Source organism: Hakea prostrata, chromosome 11 (genome assembly GCF_041222555.1).
Source record: "Hakea prostrata isolate BN-2017 chromosome 11, UWA_Hpros_2, whole genome shotgun sequence".
In the NCBI taxonomy this organism is placed as follows: domain Eukaryota; kingdom Viridiplantae; phylum Streptophyta; class Magnoliopsida; order Proteales; family Proteaceae; genus Hakea; species Hakea prostrata.
In genome coordinates this window covers 22550255-22563726 of record NC_142610.1, presented here as the reverse complement: position 1 = coordinate 22563726, position 13472 = coordinate 22550255, and the positions used below count along the sequence as shown (strand labels likewise).

Genomic DNA, 13472 nt, shown 5'->3' with positions numbered 1-13472 from the left:
CTCGAGATTATCCAAAAATAATTATATTTTAATTAAGTCATGTAATCAGGTGACAAGTGATTGTCGCTAGTGATTATGACAAAAAATTATTTTTAAAATTTTTTAAAATACAGCTATCATGCTCGTGAAGTCACTCGAGATTTATTGAAAAATAATAATTAATTTTTATTTTTATTTTTGGAGTCATGTAATAAACTAATAATGTGACATGTGATTATATAGAAAACTTTTAAAATGCATGAAGAAAGTGGTAGAGAACTTTCTCCAAATTCAAAAATCATCTTTATTTACTAAACTCATTAAAAAATATTTTTTTATTTATAAATGGATAATATATTATCCGATTAATTTAGCAAATATTTAAATTCGAATCTGTTAGCCATCGTACATATATGAATATTTTTCCGATAAGAAAAATTCTGATTCAGACACGTTTAAAGGAATATGAATGTGAATTGTTGGATTTGGGTGTCTTGTATTCTGTGGGCTCATGTAATTATGGTTTTGGTTGTATTTGTAATTGAAACAGGTTTTGGTCAATTACTATTACTGGGGTAACATTGTAATTACATTGGGATTAGGGTTTTAGGTTTCCCTATAAATAGTCTCTGTGGGATAACCTATAGGTATCAATCTCTATAGGAAATTGAGGAATCAATTCCTATAGGGGATTGGGGTACTCATCCTGATAAGGATGGAGGACAAGTAAATGGTAGCACTTTGTGGGTGTGAGAGTGGTGTGAGGTTTACTGGAAATAGTGAAACTCTTTTTCTCTAACGTAGGCATGGTTTTGCCGAACCACGTTAAATTTTCCTTGTGTGCTTTGTTTGTGTTCTTCTTTGTTCGTGGTTGTGCATCCATTATCCCTAACAAGTGGTTTATCCCTAACATGTGGTATCGGAGCGAGGTTCGGTGGGTTTGGTGGATCATCGGATGTGTGCGAAGATCCAGAAAGGAGATGATAGGTGTCAGGAGAACGAAAAAGGCTTCAACGAATTGATCGAAGATATGAATCGTAAAGTTTTTAATATTTTTATTTCTTATGATTTGAGCGGATTGGTTAAAATAAAAAAAAAAAAAAAAAAAAGAAGAAGAAGGAACACGGTGTTTGTTCGGTTGCTCAGTTGACCGGATTCGATTATCCATTTACAAGTCTAGTGTGAACTTGGAGGTCGAATTCGATTATCCATTTACAAGTTTATTTACAAGTCTATTTACAACTCACATAACTTTTTTTAATTTAATCACAAGTTATGATGTAATTTATAAATTTATTTGATGTGATGTTCAGACATATCTCATACATTTACAAGAAAATAGATCAGCCAAAACATTATTGGCAAGTGGGCAGCATGCTTCTTTGATGTATAAATTGATCTATAAATTAATGACATAACAACCAAAAGTATAGAACCCACCTGCTGCTTGTGTTCATTTCCTTACTGAAAGAGACATGGCACAAGCTGCTCAAGATGCAACCTGTTCAAACAAAACCCATGTAGCTTACCTCAGTTTTCCATTTGCAAGTCATCCACAGAGTCATATCACATTCGCCCGTCGATTAGCTGCGGCTGCACCGGAAACAACCTTTTCGTTCTTCGGCACAGAAAAATCCAATGGTGAACTCTTTGGCAGCAGAGGTGAAGACGAAGCTCCTCAAAATGTTAAACGTTATGACATTGGCAGTGGGTTACCAGAAAACTATGTTTTCAGAGGGAATCCGTTGGAACCCATTGATCTTTTCATGGAGTTGGCGCAGACAAATTGTAGAAAGGGTTTGCAAGTTGCAGAAGAGAAGGAGAAGAGGAAGATTACATGTCTTATGAGTGATGCTCTCCTCTGGTTTTCAGGGGAGCTTGCAGAGGAGATGGGTATCCCTTGGGTTGCAGCTTTTTCCGGTGGTCCTTTCTCATTTGCCACTCATGTCTACACTGATCTAATTCGCTCCACCATTGGAGTTGCTCCAAATGGTAATCATTTCGCCCAGTTTATTGATTATTTGTTTGTTTTGTTTTGTTTGTTAGAGAACTAACCCAGAACTAGAATATTTTAGCTGTTGTTGCAGGAAAGGAAGATGAGACACTTGATTTCATTCCAGGGCTCTCGGCATTGCGAATTCGTGACTTACCTGATGGAATTGCGTTTGGGAACTTCGAGGCTACATTTGCTCAAATAACACATCGGATGGGTCAGGAATTGCCGAGAGCTGCTGCTGTCTGCGTCAATACTTATGAGGAATTAGGTTCAGCAACGATGGATGCCATAAGATTGAAGCTTCAAAGGTGCTTATCAGTTGCACTGTTCACTTCTGAATCAAGTTTGGATAAAAATGATTGTATACCATGGTTGGATGAGCAGAAACCTGGGTCAGTGATATACATCAGCTTTGGCACAGCAGCTTCTCTACCACCAAATGAATTGGTTGCATTGGCAGAAGGACTACAAGCTAGTGGAACACCATTTCTGTGGTCTTTGAAGGACACTTGTCAATTACCAAAAGGATTCATTGAGTGGGTATCAGAGGACAAGATGAGGGGATTGATAGTGCCATGGACACCTCAGTTTCGTGTTCTGCAACACAGGGCAGTTGGGGTGTTCTTGACACATTGTGGATGGAAATCTGTGCTGGAGAGTTTGATTACGGGGAAGCCATTGATCTGCAGGCCATTCAGGGCAGATCAACATACCAATTCTCGTTTTGTCTCTCATTTTTGGGGAATAGGTTCGCAACTTGATAATGGGGTTGTCACTAAAGAGAGTATCATTGAAGCATTGGATTTGGTTTTGGTTAAAGATGAAGGGAAGAAAATGAAGGAGAAACTTCAGGAACTTAAAGAGCTGTGCCAAATTGGAATGGGACCTAATGGTAGCTGTGCTAGGAATTTTAATACTGTGTTGCACTTACTTTCTTCTACCTAATCCAGCATTAGTTTAGATTTGGATTTGGGTTAATGTAAGACGTTTGTGTTTTGTAGGTTCGATTATTGTGATTGTATGAGGTTTGTGATTTGCAGGTTCGATTATGATGATTATTCAAAATCATCTTTTTACTTACCTCTTTCTATTTTTTTTTTGCACACCTGGCTGTGCTGGGTGAGTCTCTCGGGAATTTTTTGCATCTACAAGGTTTCGATATCGGAACCTTGCTTAACGGACCAAGCTACTTACCACTTGGACCAACCAACGTTGGTTTTCTAACACTCTTAAATGAATGCGAATGTGAATACGGAGGCGGATTTTAGTTATTCATTTACGGTCTATTAAGAATGATTTATATAGGAGCTAAATAGATGATTTTTTCCCCCTTCTGTCTATTTCTAACAAAGAAATAATGTTAAAAATAGACTATCCATTTTCTTGTGGATGAGTGACATGTATTTATAGGTCATATCAAAGGGTTAACATTAATTAAACTAAAATTAAAAAATTTATATTTTTTAAATCTAACTTTAATCTTTTGATGTGATATAGAAATGTGACACCCATAATAAAATGAATGACAAATTTTCATGCCAGAAATAGACAGGATGAAAACCCTTGAAACAAATATAGCATCATCAGCCAATGCAGAGTTGTTCTAGTGGTTGAAACTAACACCTCTTAGTGAAGAGGTCGTGGGTTCGACTTTATTGAGGCATATTAATATCTCCATCCCCTGACTTAATAAAGCCCCTTTGTACAAAAAAAGAAAAAGAAAATAGCATCATCACAAGAAATTACAATTGTTGAACTCAAAATTGAGCCCAAGACTAAAAGGTTCAATATCCAAACTGAGCATCTCTGTCTTCTTTCTATGTGATATTTTGTTAGAATACCTCAACATGGTTTGGTGCATCTTGATAGAATGAGCCCTTGTAGAAAGCAGTGACATCATTAAATTCTTCTTTACTTTCTTTGTGTTTTTTTTTCTTCTTATTTATTTGTTATAAACCTTCAATTCCGGACACCTTTAACCACACACATTAGAGGTGTGATTTACTTTTGAATATTGATAAAATGAATTAAAGGTTGGTGGAGAGAATAAAAGTTTGAGAGGACTACAAACCTTTTTTTTTTGTAAGTACTTCATTGAAGCAAACTGAAAAGGGATGAACTACATTAGAGGAATTCAAAAGAAGTTGAATCCAAAGAGTTTGTGATGTCTTCAACGACTGGGGCAGCATCAATCTTCTCCGGTTTGTGATGATTGTTCACGCAGTCCACCACCTCTTTGCAATCCGATTCGAAGATCTTCTTCTTTTAAAGGTATGATTGTTTCTTCTTCTTCCTTTTTTTGGTATGGGGTATGATTGTTTCAAGCTAGCCAAATTTACCATGGTATAAATGCCACCATACCCAACATCTCATTTGCTAATCCTTTGTCCTTCTTTTTGAACTCTTGCCAACTATGGATAAATTCATGGAGCTTTGCATCACAAACTTCTATCTGGATTGATATATAGAAGATCAAGACTCTACAATCAAAATTACTCCCTCTTCATAGTCTACACTTTTAGGTTTCGTGGCAAAACTTATCCATTGAAAATTCTAGTAGTTCTATCTCGTCAAAACTAGTCAAGATAAATCATTTTTCTAAGAGCAAATTGAATTGACACCCTACACCCCATTTTATGTTTCATAAGCATACGCACCCTAGAACTGGACTTGGATTAGACATTTTGTTAGTGTTTTCCATTAAATCACCATTTTATTTATTTTAATTTCAAAAGCTACCCCTGATTATCTTTGAGTGACCATACTACCCCTACCCTAGTTTGCATTGTCTTCCTCCTCTTCTTTCATTCTCCAAAAACAGTTGCAGCTATGGCGGCAACCAAACTATAGGTGATGTTGAGAACTGGGAACAAGATTGATGTACCCATTGTTCAGGGCTTAGCAAAAGCTCAGGCCTTTGTGGTTCTTGATGGATTGCAAAGGGTGAAAAGCTGCCATAAGAATCAACAATGGCTGAGGTTTCTATGGTTCATCAGACCTGAATGGGTCTTCGAGTAGAAGAGGAAAAGTTAAAAAGAAAACAAGGGGAGAGGCCCAGAAAAACCCACCATCAGCGAGAAGTGCTGGTTCTAGTTGGAGACCCAAATCGGGAACTCCGGTCAAGCCTCTTGGAAAGGAAGAATGGAAGATGCCAGTGGGTATAATGGTCTTTTTTTAATTTTAATTTTAATCCTTTTTAGAAAGGTATAATGGTTATTTCATATTTACAAAAATGACTGATTTTGAAGCATTTTTTAATTTTTTTTTCATTTATAAGAAGATTCGGTAAGGTAAACATTTTTTTTCCCCCAAAAATTGATGGTGCTAAACATATGTAATAGAATAAATTCTAGGAAATATGAACATAATTGTCAATACAGGGTTGATAGAGTAGTAAAATCCATACTTCTCAGTGGAGAGGTTATGGGTTTGACTCTTGTGGACGAGAAGCATCCCCCGAGGATATAATCATGGTGAGCGCAAGGGATGACCTCAGATACAAAAAAAAAAAAGGAAAAAAAAAAAAAAAAAAAAAAGAAAAGAAGCAAAAGAGCAGTTTTAATTTTATGTAAAACCAGAATTTCAATTTTCTTCTTTGTCTTCAACCTTGAATGTCCATTATGGGCACTTAGATTAATCTTTAAGTGCTGTTTATATATAAGTCCTCAGGAGATTTGAACTTTTGACTTCGTTTTTTGGTCCAATTTTGATGGAGTCATAGTGACTATGGGCCCACAAGCCCAGGGGGATGGATAGCGAAGGAAAAGTGTGGAGGGAACAGAGGATTGAACTACTGACTTCTTTGAACTTTATGCCTCTAAATAGAGGTTGCCACCCAATGTGCTAGAAGCACATCCATAAACTTTTGACTTCTTACTTACCTGGTATTTGTCTTTATCAATTGAGCCATCTCTTAGGAAATAAAATGGATCTAAATCTTCTCCACCCTACTTGTCCATGTCCCCATCCTCCCCCTCTCACATAAGGCCCGTGTCAAGCCAAGCCTTATGTAAGAGTTATTAGGCCATGGGGAGCACGTTGGGTGGAGAGAATCTCTACTTAACACTATATATGCACTTCTAAATTTTGATTCTTTAATGTTTATCTTTCCATTTTTTTTTTTTGCCAAATATCTTTTCATGCTAGAGTGCATGTGAACATACATAGATGACCAAACCAATAGTACATTGCAAAAGGGTAGTTTTAATTTTCTGTAAAACCCTGTTTGCTAAGCAAATTTTTCATTTTTTTTCTTCTATTTCTTCAACCTTCAACGTCTATTACATACACCTCGATTAATCCTCAGGCAGGTGTTTATATATATAGGGGAGGAGTCTTAGTCCTAAGGAGGTTCGAACTTTTGACCTCTTTGGTATTGGTCTTTCACTAATTAAGCAAGTCCTTTAGGGTTTATGTATTATTGGAACTAAGCTTCGTTCGTGCCAACTTATGCATAAGTCACTACATCTTCAGAAAGATAATTTTATAATTTTATATAGTGGGAGGGGTTGGGGGGGGGGGGGGGGGGTGGCTTTGCCCTTGATCTAAAGAAAATGTGAACTTTTAACATTAATTATGCTATGAGTTATTGATCTTTAGTTACTGACCTAATCCTCCGTGAAGAGACCCTACGTGATCGTCGAATGAGAGGCCATATTTGATTGGGTTATGAAGCCCATAGGCATGCTAAAGAACTGGCCCGTTAGGGAAATAACTCTTCAATGAGAAAACATTTTCTTTACCAAGAAGATAAGAAAGGAAAAAAAACGTAATCTTTTTCAAATTCCTTTTGTTTGCTTAGAAATAAAACATTTCCCTAAAATGAAATTGTTTTTCTTCCATAAAACACTCTACTTCACATGGGATTTTATTTCTATGTTTTGTCTTCTTATGATAGAAGTAATATAACCGCCCACTCCCATTAAAACCCCGTTGGCCCATAATTATTGCATAATTTGAATCCTCAAGTCTTCAAAGAAAGCTGTACAGCTTTCACAGTTTTCAAGAAAGCTGTTGCTTTCTTCGAGCTTTGCATTAATGGAAATGTGAGGTTTTATTCACATTTGGTAGAGAAACGAACAAAGCTGTTGATTGAATGTCTAAAGTGCAAGCTTGTTCCTTGGACCCATGGGCGCCATTCTTTTCAGATCTTCCAGCTGGATTAGAAGAAATTCTCATGGTGAATAAAGAGTCTTATTTAAGTTATTATTATTTTTTGAGTTGTTTAGCCCGTCTATGTCTAAAAAAAAATGTTCTCATCCTCCTAATTCAGTATTTCCCTACACATTTGGCATGTTGCTTTTGGGCTAGCCGTAGGGGCTTTTCATCTTGGTTCATTAACAATAAGTTGGTCGAATCATGTGTGGGTTTTTTTGGGGGAGGAGAGAAAAAAGAAAAAAAAAAAAAAAAAAAAAATTTAAAATTTTTTTTTTTTAAAAGGGATGCGGGCCCGGGGGTTTCGCCGGGGTTTTGCGGGTTGGGTTGGGTCGGGTTCTCGTGTTGGCTGGGGGGGGGGGGGGGCCCGTGTTGTTGCCCCCCTTCTTTCCTGGAAATGTACCTACCAAAATTGGTTTGGCTTCAAAATGAGTGGATCAATTGAGTCACCAACCAATCAAACCTTCCAGATAAATGGAATCTACTTCCAACCTCTATTTTAATTCTCAGTATTTTCTAGAATTAATTTAAGATCAGCTATTGGGTAATCATAGAATGAGTACAATTTCTCAATTAATGAACTTTATTCTAACCTCTTATGATCATGCAATTAGGGACAGATCTTGTCAAAGTGAACCCTTTTCCTAAATGACTAATGGAAGAGACGTCGAGATAATTTTATCCTCTACTCTCGCGGATAGAGGGGCCCTTAAAGGATTAGCGTAGATTCTCTATGTCCAGGTAGGGCGTGCATCCATCGAACTGCTCTGAGTCTCTGACTGAGAGACAACATATGACTTGCCCTTATCTGCTTGGTACCACAGACTGACAGGACATCTGCCCCACTGGAATGTAGAGGATTTGGACTCGAAGGTCCATCTAAGCCATCCATAGGGTTGTTGGCACCACCCTTTATGTATGGCTTTGATCTGCTCCTCAGCTACCTACCAGTCAAAATATTAATGGCCACATCTATCATCAGTCGTGGCTCAAAAGCAACCAGACACGCATCTATCATCTATGATCTATAAATTAATAAGAGTCTCATCACAAACCCAAGTTGACTTTCTCTGTAGGGTATCTGAAAAACCAGAACATAGTTGCTTCTGTCCATTTCTGTACTGAAAGAGCTATGGTACCAACTGCTCCAGATGGAAATGGCTCAAACAAACCCCATGTAGCTTTACTCACTTTTCCATTTTCAAGTCACCCACTAAGTCTCATCACCTTTGCTCGCCGATTAGCAGTGGCGGCACCAGAAACAATCTTTTCGTTCTTCGGCACAGAAAAATCCAATGGTGAAATCTTTGGTAGCAGAGGTGATGATGAAGCTCATCAGAATATTAAACGTTATGATATTGGTAGTGGGTCACCAGGAAACTATGTTTTCAGAGGGAATCCATTAGAACCCATTGATTTTTTCATGGAGGCGGCACTGGAAAACTGTAAAGAGGGTTTGGAAGTTGCAAAAGAGAAGGAGAAGAGGAAGATTACATGTCTTCTGAGTGATCCTTTCCTCTGGTTTTCAGGGGAGCTTGCAGAGGAGATGGGTATCCCTTGGGTTGCAGCTTTTTCTGGCGGTCCTTTCTCACTTGCCACTCATGTCTACACGGATCTAATTCGCTCCACCATTGGAGTTGCTCCAAATGGTAATCATTTCGCCCAATTTAACGATTATTTGTTTGTTTTGTTTGTTAGAGAACCAACCCAGAACTAGAATATTTTAGCTGTTGTTGCAGGAAAGGAAGACGAGACACTTGATTTCATTCCAGGGCTCTCTGCATTGCGAATTCGTGACTTACCTGATGGAATTGCTTTTGGGAACTTCGAGGCTACATTTGCTCGAATAGCACATCGGATGGGTCAGGAATTGCCGAGAGCTGCTGCTGTCTGCGTCAATACGTATGAGGAATTAGGTTCAACAATAATGGATGCCATAAGATTGAAGCTTCAAAGGTGCTTATCAGTTGCACTGTTCACTTCTGAATCAAGTTTGGATAAAAATGATTGTCTACCATGGTTGGATGAACAGAAACCTGGGTCAGTGATATACATCAGCTTTGGAACAGCAGCTTCTCTACCACCAAATGAATTGGTTGCATTGGCAGAAGGGCTCCAAGCTAGTGGAACACCATTTCTGTGGTCTTTGAAGGACACTTGTCAATTACCAAAAGGATTCATTGAGTGGGTATCAGAGGACAAGATGAGGGGATTGATAGTGCCCTGGACACCTCAGTTTCGTGTTCTGCAACACAGGGCAGTTGGGGTGTTCTTGACACATTGTGGATGGAACTCTGTGCTGGAGAGTTTGATTACAGGGAAGCCATTGATCTGCAGGCCATTCAGGGCAGATCAACATACTAATTCTCGTTTTGTTTGTCATTTCTGGGGAATGGGTTTGCAATTTGACAATGGGGTTGTCACTAAAGAGAATATCATTGAAGCATTGGATTTGGTTTTCGTTAAAGATGGAGGAAAGAAAATGAAGAAGAAAGCTGAGGAACTTGAAGAGTTGTGCCAAATTGGAATGGGACCCAATGGTAGCTGTGCTAGGAATTTTAATTCTCTGTTGCAGTTACTTTCTTCTACCTAACCAACATTAGTTTGTGTTTTGTAGGTTCGGATTGTGATTGTATGAGGTTGGGGATGCTTATGTTAATTAGGCTTTTAATTGAATGTAATGTAAGAAGTGACTCAAATCACTGAAGTGACTCATGATGATCAATACTAATGCTGAAGGGATCTTATTCAAATAGGAGTAAACACAAAAACTTTTTGTTAGTAGAGAAAAAGTTAAACTAGAAGCCCCTGCTGGTACTTTCAAATGCATGTCATCTCTTCCATATTCTTATCTTTGACTCAAGATCCATTCTTCGAGAAGCTAATAAGTCACCCTGAAAATCATCAATTTCTATTTTTTGTCAGCTATAAAAATGGAAGAAAGAAATGTTTCTGGGTTTGTGAAATTAGTTAGATTAGATTAATATTGATTCTTGGCCCAATTCAGGCCAATATTGAACCGATCTGAACTGATAGATCTTAAAACCCAGATAGTATAAATCACCAGTTGCAATCCACATCTGTTTGAATGGGTATTTAGAAGTTTAATCTGGCAAAAAATGGGATGTTGGTTGATTCTCTGAGGATCCTTTCTCTCATCCTTTAAATTCTAATTCTACTTTCTGCGTTTTCAAAGAAACTTTCGAATTTGTGAAGTTAATTGCCATCTTATTCAAAGTTTTGTAAACTTGCATAACATCTGGAGATAGGAATAGGAGGTTTAGTGGCTAACATAGGTGCAAAGTAGATGAATTTTATCTAATGCATTTCTAACAAAGAAATGGATCATCCATTTTCTTGTTGATGAGTGACACGATATCCATATATCACATTAAAGGGTTGACATTAAATTAAAATAAATTTTTTATATATTTTTTAAATCTAATTGCAATCCTTTGATGCGACCTATAAGTATGTGTCACTCATAAGAAAATGGATGACCAATTTTCTTGTCAGAAATAGACAAGATGAAAATCTGGAAAGCAAATATAGCATCATCACAGGAAATTGTAGTTGCTGAGCTTATAATTGAGCCCAAGACTAAAAGGTTCAATACCCCATTTCATCATCTTTCTATGTGATATTTTCTTAAGAGTACCTCAACATGGCTTGGAGAATCTTGATAGAATGAGCCCAACAATGATATATTTTGAGAGATAAAATGAACCCAGAACACCAAAAATTTGATTTCAATTAATGACAATTAATTTTACATTTATTTGATATTTTCATCTTTCTCACTACCTTGTAGAAAGCCGTGACATCAATAAATTCTTCCTTACTTTTTTGTCTTCTTCTTTCTTTTTATTATTTATTTTTGGTAAACCTTCAATTCCAGATCCTCTATAAGTTTATGCTTTTCTCGCACTTTTCTACCACAAACATTAGAAGTATAATTTAATGTTGATAAAATGAACTAGAGGTGTGAAAGAACCACAAACCTCTATTTTTTTTGGTAAGGGAGTACTTTGAAGCAAAACGGGAAAGGTGCGAACTACATCAGAGAAATCCAAAAGAGGTTGAATCTAGAGAGTAGAAAGAGGCCAAAGTTTTTTTGCTTGCAAGAGAAACGGAATCAACAGCACCATTAAATTTCCTAGAGATGAAACAAACCCTATTGGAGAAAAATTTAGTCATTAGGGTTTTGATATCTTCAAAGATTGGGGCAAAATTAGTCTTCACCGGTTTCTATGATTGTTCATGCAGTCCATCTCCTCTTTGCAATCTGATTCAGAGATGACTTCTTTGTAGCATTCAGCAATGACGAAGAGCATTCGAGATCTTAAAGCAAGGGCTTCTCCAATGACATTCACCTTGACTATTTTTGCCCATGACACCGATACACCCTCTTGATTTTCTAGGTGAGAGTGATGCGTCAGAATTGAACTTCACAAAACCTAATGGAGGTTTTTCCCAATTCATGCTCAAGGTAGCAGATGGGTTCTTTTCGCTTGGAATTTCAGTTGGCTTTTTGGCTTCAATGGATTCTCCAAAAGCTCTCTTCGCTGCCTCTATGACTTCTGCTGGGCTCCATCTTCTTCTTTCAAAGGTATGATCGTTTCAAGCTAGCCAGATTTGCCATTGTATGAATGCCACCATACCCATCATCTCCTCTGCTAATAAATTTCATGACTGTTCTTGTAAAAGTTATAAATAGACCTGGCAATGCTGATACACTTGATTTGAAATTCTCCCAACATTGCTCCAGCTAATTGGAGTTCTATTTACTGTTCTAAATTCAAAATACTGTTAGTGTTGTAAAGGTATCTCCAAAGTGGTTTCACTCAAGGTTCTTGGTGAATACAAGCTAAGTTCCTACTCTTGATTGAGGATTCGACCTACACAACAATTTCAGCTCAACTAAGCATCATATAAGGCACTTCAATCTAGGTATTAGCACTGCCTTCCCCTTACCTCTTTCCTCTTTTATTCCTATTTGATTTGATTCCCCAACCCCCATTCTATTCTTTCTCAGTTTCTTGTACCTGAATCCATGAAACTCCACAATTTCCAACCAGCTAGCAGGGTTGAATCGAATTTCAACCACAATACACCCCACACTGCTCCCTATTTTCAACTCAAAATCCATTCAATTCTGACCAGCCAAAACCTAGATCCATTGAACCCTCAACTTTGAAATCATGATTCCAAACCATAAAATCAAAATTTTCCATATAACTTGATCATAACCATCCAAACTTGATGAGACCTGCTGACCATCTCTAGGGCAGCAATCCTATTGATCCAAGTTTAACACAGTGACCTTCCAAAGTCCCCAAAACCATCTCAAGAATGAATTTATCCCATATCACCCAATTTGACCCTCATTCAAGAATCTCTTTTTCTAACTGAAAACCCATATAGTTGACCACCTACATTTGCAGCAAATGAAGCCTAATTTTAGAATCCTGTTTGATCTGGTTCTAACTAAGATCTTGGATTGCTTGGCCCTTCCACCAGTCAGGATACATCAGCTGGGATAAAGCCCCAACCAGAAAAAGGAGATAAATGGATAAGAGTAGATGTAATAGGATCAAGCTACCTAAACATGTCAACCTCCAAAATGCAAAACTGTGCATCCAGAATAAAGCTTACTTGCAACATTAGTTGGCATCATACCTTCTACCGAAAAGTGATTGGCATCAATTGAATAAACTAAGGAAATCTATTCTCAAGATACTAACTACATATCTTTCCATAAATTGAGATTCAAAGAAAGATATGAAGGAGTCATCTAATTCAACTACTCATAATCCTCAACAATCCACCTAAAATTGAATTAAAAATTGAACTGATGAAATAATGAAAGAGACCAGTTTAACAATAGCAGTAAAGGTAGAAGAAGACAATACCCAAAAAGTGGTCCTGCTGTCATCAACAAGAGCCTTAAACTTCTCAACAAGTGTCTACATCATCTTAGACCGATTCAAGAGCAAAGAAATGATTAGAAACCGCACAAAAATTCTGAATTCCTTTTGCCATTGTTATTCCCAGATTGACACTGAGAGGGGGGGGGTGAATCAGTGTCTTCAAAAATTCACCACAATGTAGTTGGGTCTACCAAACAGTGTACCACTCGTAGCTATCAACTGCACAAGGACACGTCCACCACACACCACAATGTGGTTGGGTCTACTAGACAGTGTACCACCACTCTGCAATCAAGGCACTCCAATATGTGCAACAAAGAAAAATAAACAAAAAACGCAATGCACCAGAGTTTACGTGGTTCGGCCAAATTGCCTACATCCACGGAGTAATACCCTACCTAGGGTTTTGTATA

General features: G+C 37.5%; 2 protein-coding genes across 3 annotated transcripts; both read left to right on the top strand.

Moving 5' to 3' along the window:
- Nucleotides 1-1414: 1414 nt before the first annotated feature.
- Nucleotides 1415-3042, top strand: LOC149000940 (anthocyanidin 3-O-glucosyltransferase 7-like). The gene is made up of 2 exons (XM_089140544.1): nucleotides 1415-1971; nucleotides 2055-3042. The coding sequence occupies exons 1-2, from the start codon at nucleotides 1455-1457 to the stop codon at nucleotides 2918-2920; spliced, it is 1383 nt and encodes a 460-aa protein (XP_088996670.1). The 5' UTR covers nucleotides 1415-1454; the 3' UTR covers nucleotides 2921-3042.
- A 5133-nt stretch (nucleotides 3043-8175) lies between these two features.
- LOC149000939 (anthocyanidin 3-O-glucosyltransferase 7-like) lies at nucleotides 8176-9944 on the top strand. Of its 2 annotated transcripts, none has more exons than XM_089140155.1 (2): nucleotides 8176-8778; nucleotides 8869-9944. In XM_089140155.1, the coding sequence occupies exons 1-2, from the start codon at nucleotides 8262-8264 to the stop codon at nucleotides 9720-9722; spliced, it is 1371 nt and encodes a 456-aa protein (XP_088996281.1). In that variant the 5' UTR covers nucleotides 8176-8261; the 3' UTR covers nucleotides 9723-9944. The 2 variants fall into 2 exon arrangements, with proteins under 2 accessions (XP_088996281.1, XP_088996280.1); XM_089140154.1 differs by having other exon boundaries at nucleotides 8857-9941.
- Nucleotides 9945-13472: the final 3528 nt, after the last annotated feature.

Excerpts from the sequence above, each read along its gene's own strand:
- LOC149000940 (XM_089140544.1), top strand. The coding sequence starts at position 1,455 with ATGGCACAAGCTGCTCAAGATGCAACCTGTTCAAACAAAACCCATGTA. Across the intron at positions 1,972-2,054 it reads CATTGGAGTTGCTCCAAATG|CTGTTGTTGCAGGAAAGGAA; the intron begins GTAATCATTTCG and ends AGAATATTTTAG.
- LOC149000939 (XM_089140154.1), top strand. The coding sequence starts at position 8,262 with ATGGTACCAACTGCTCCAGATGGAAATGGCTCAAACAAACCCCATGTA. Across the intron at positions 8,779-8,856 it reads CATTGGAGTTGCTCCAAATG|CTGTTGTTGCAGGAAAGGAA; the intron begins GTAATCATTTCG and ends AGAATATTTTAG.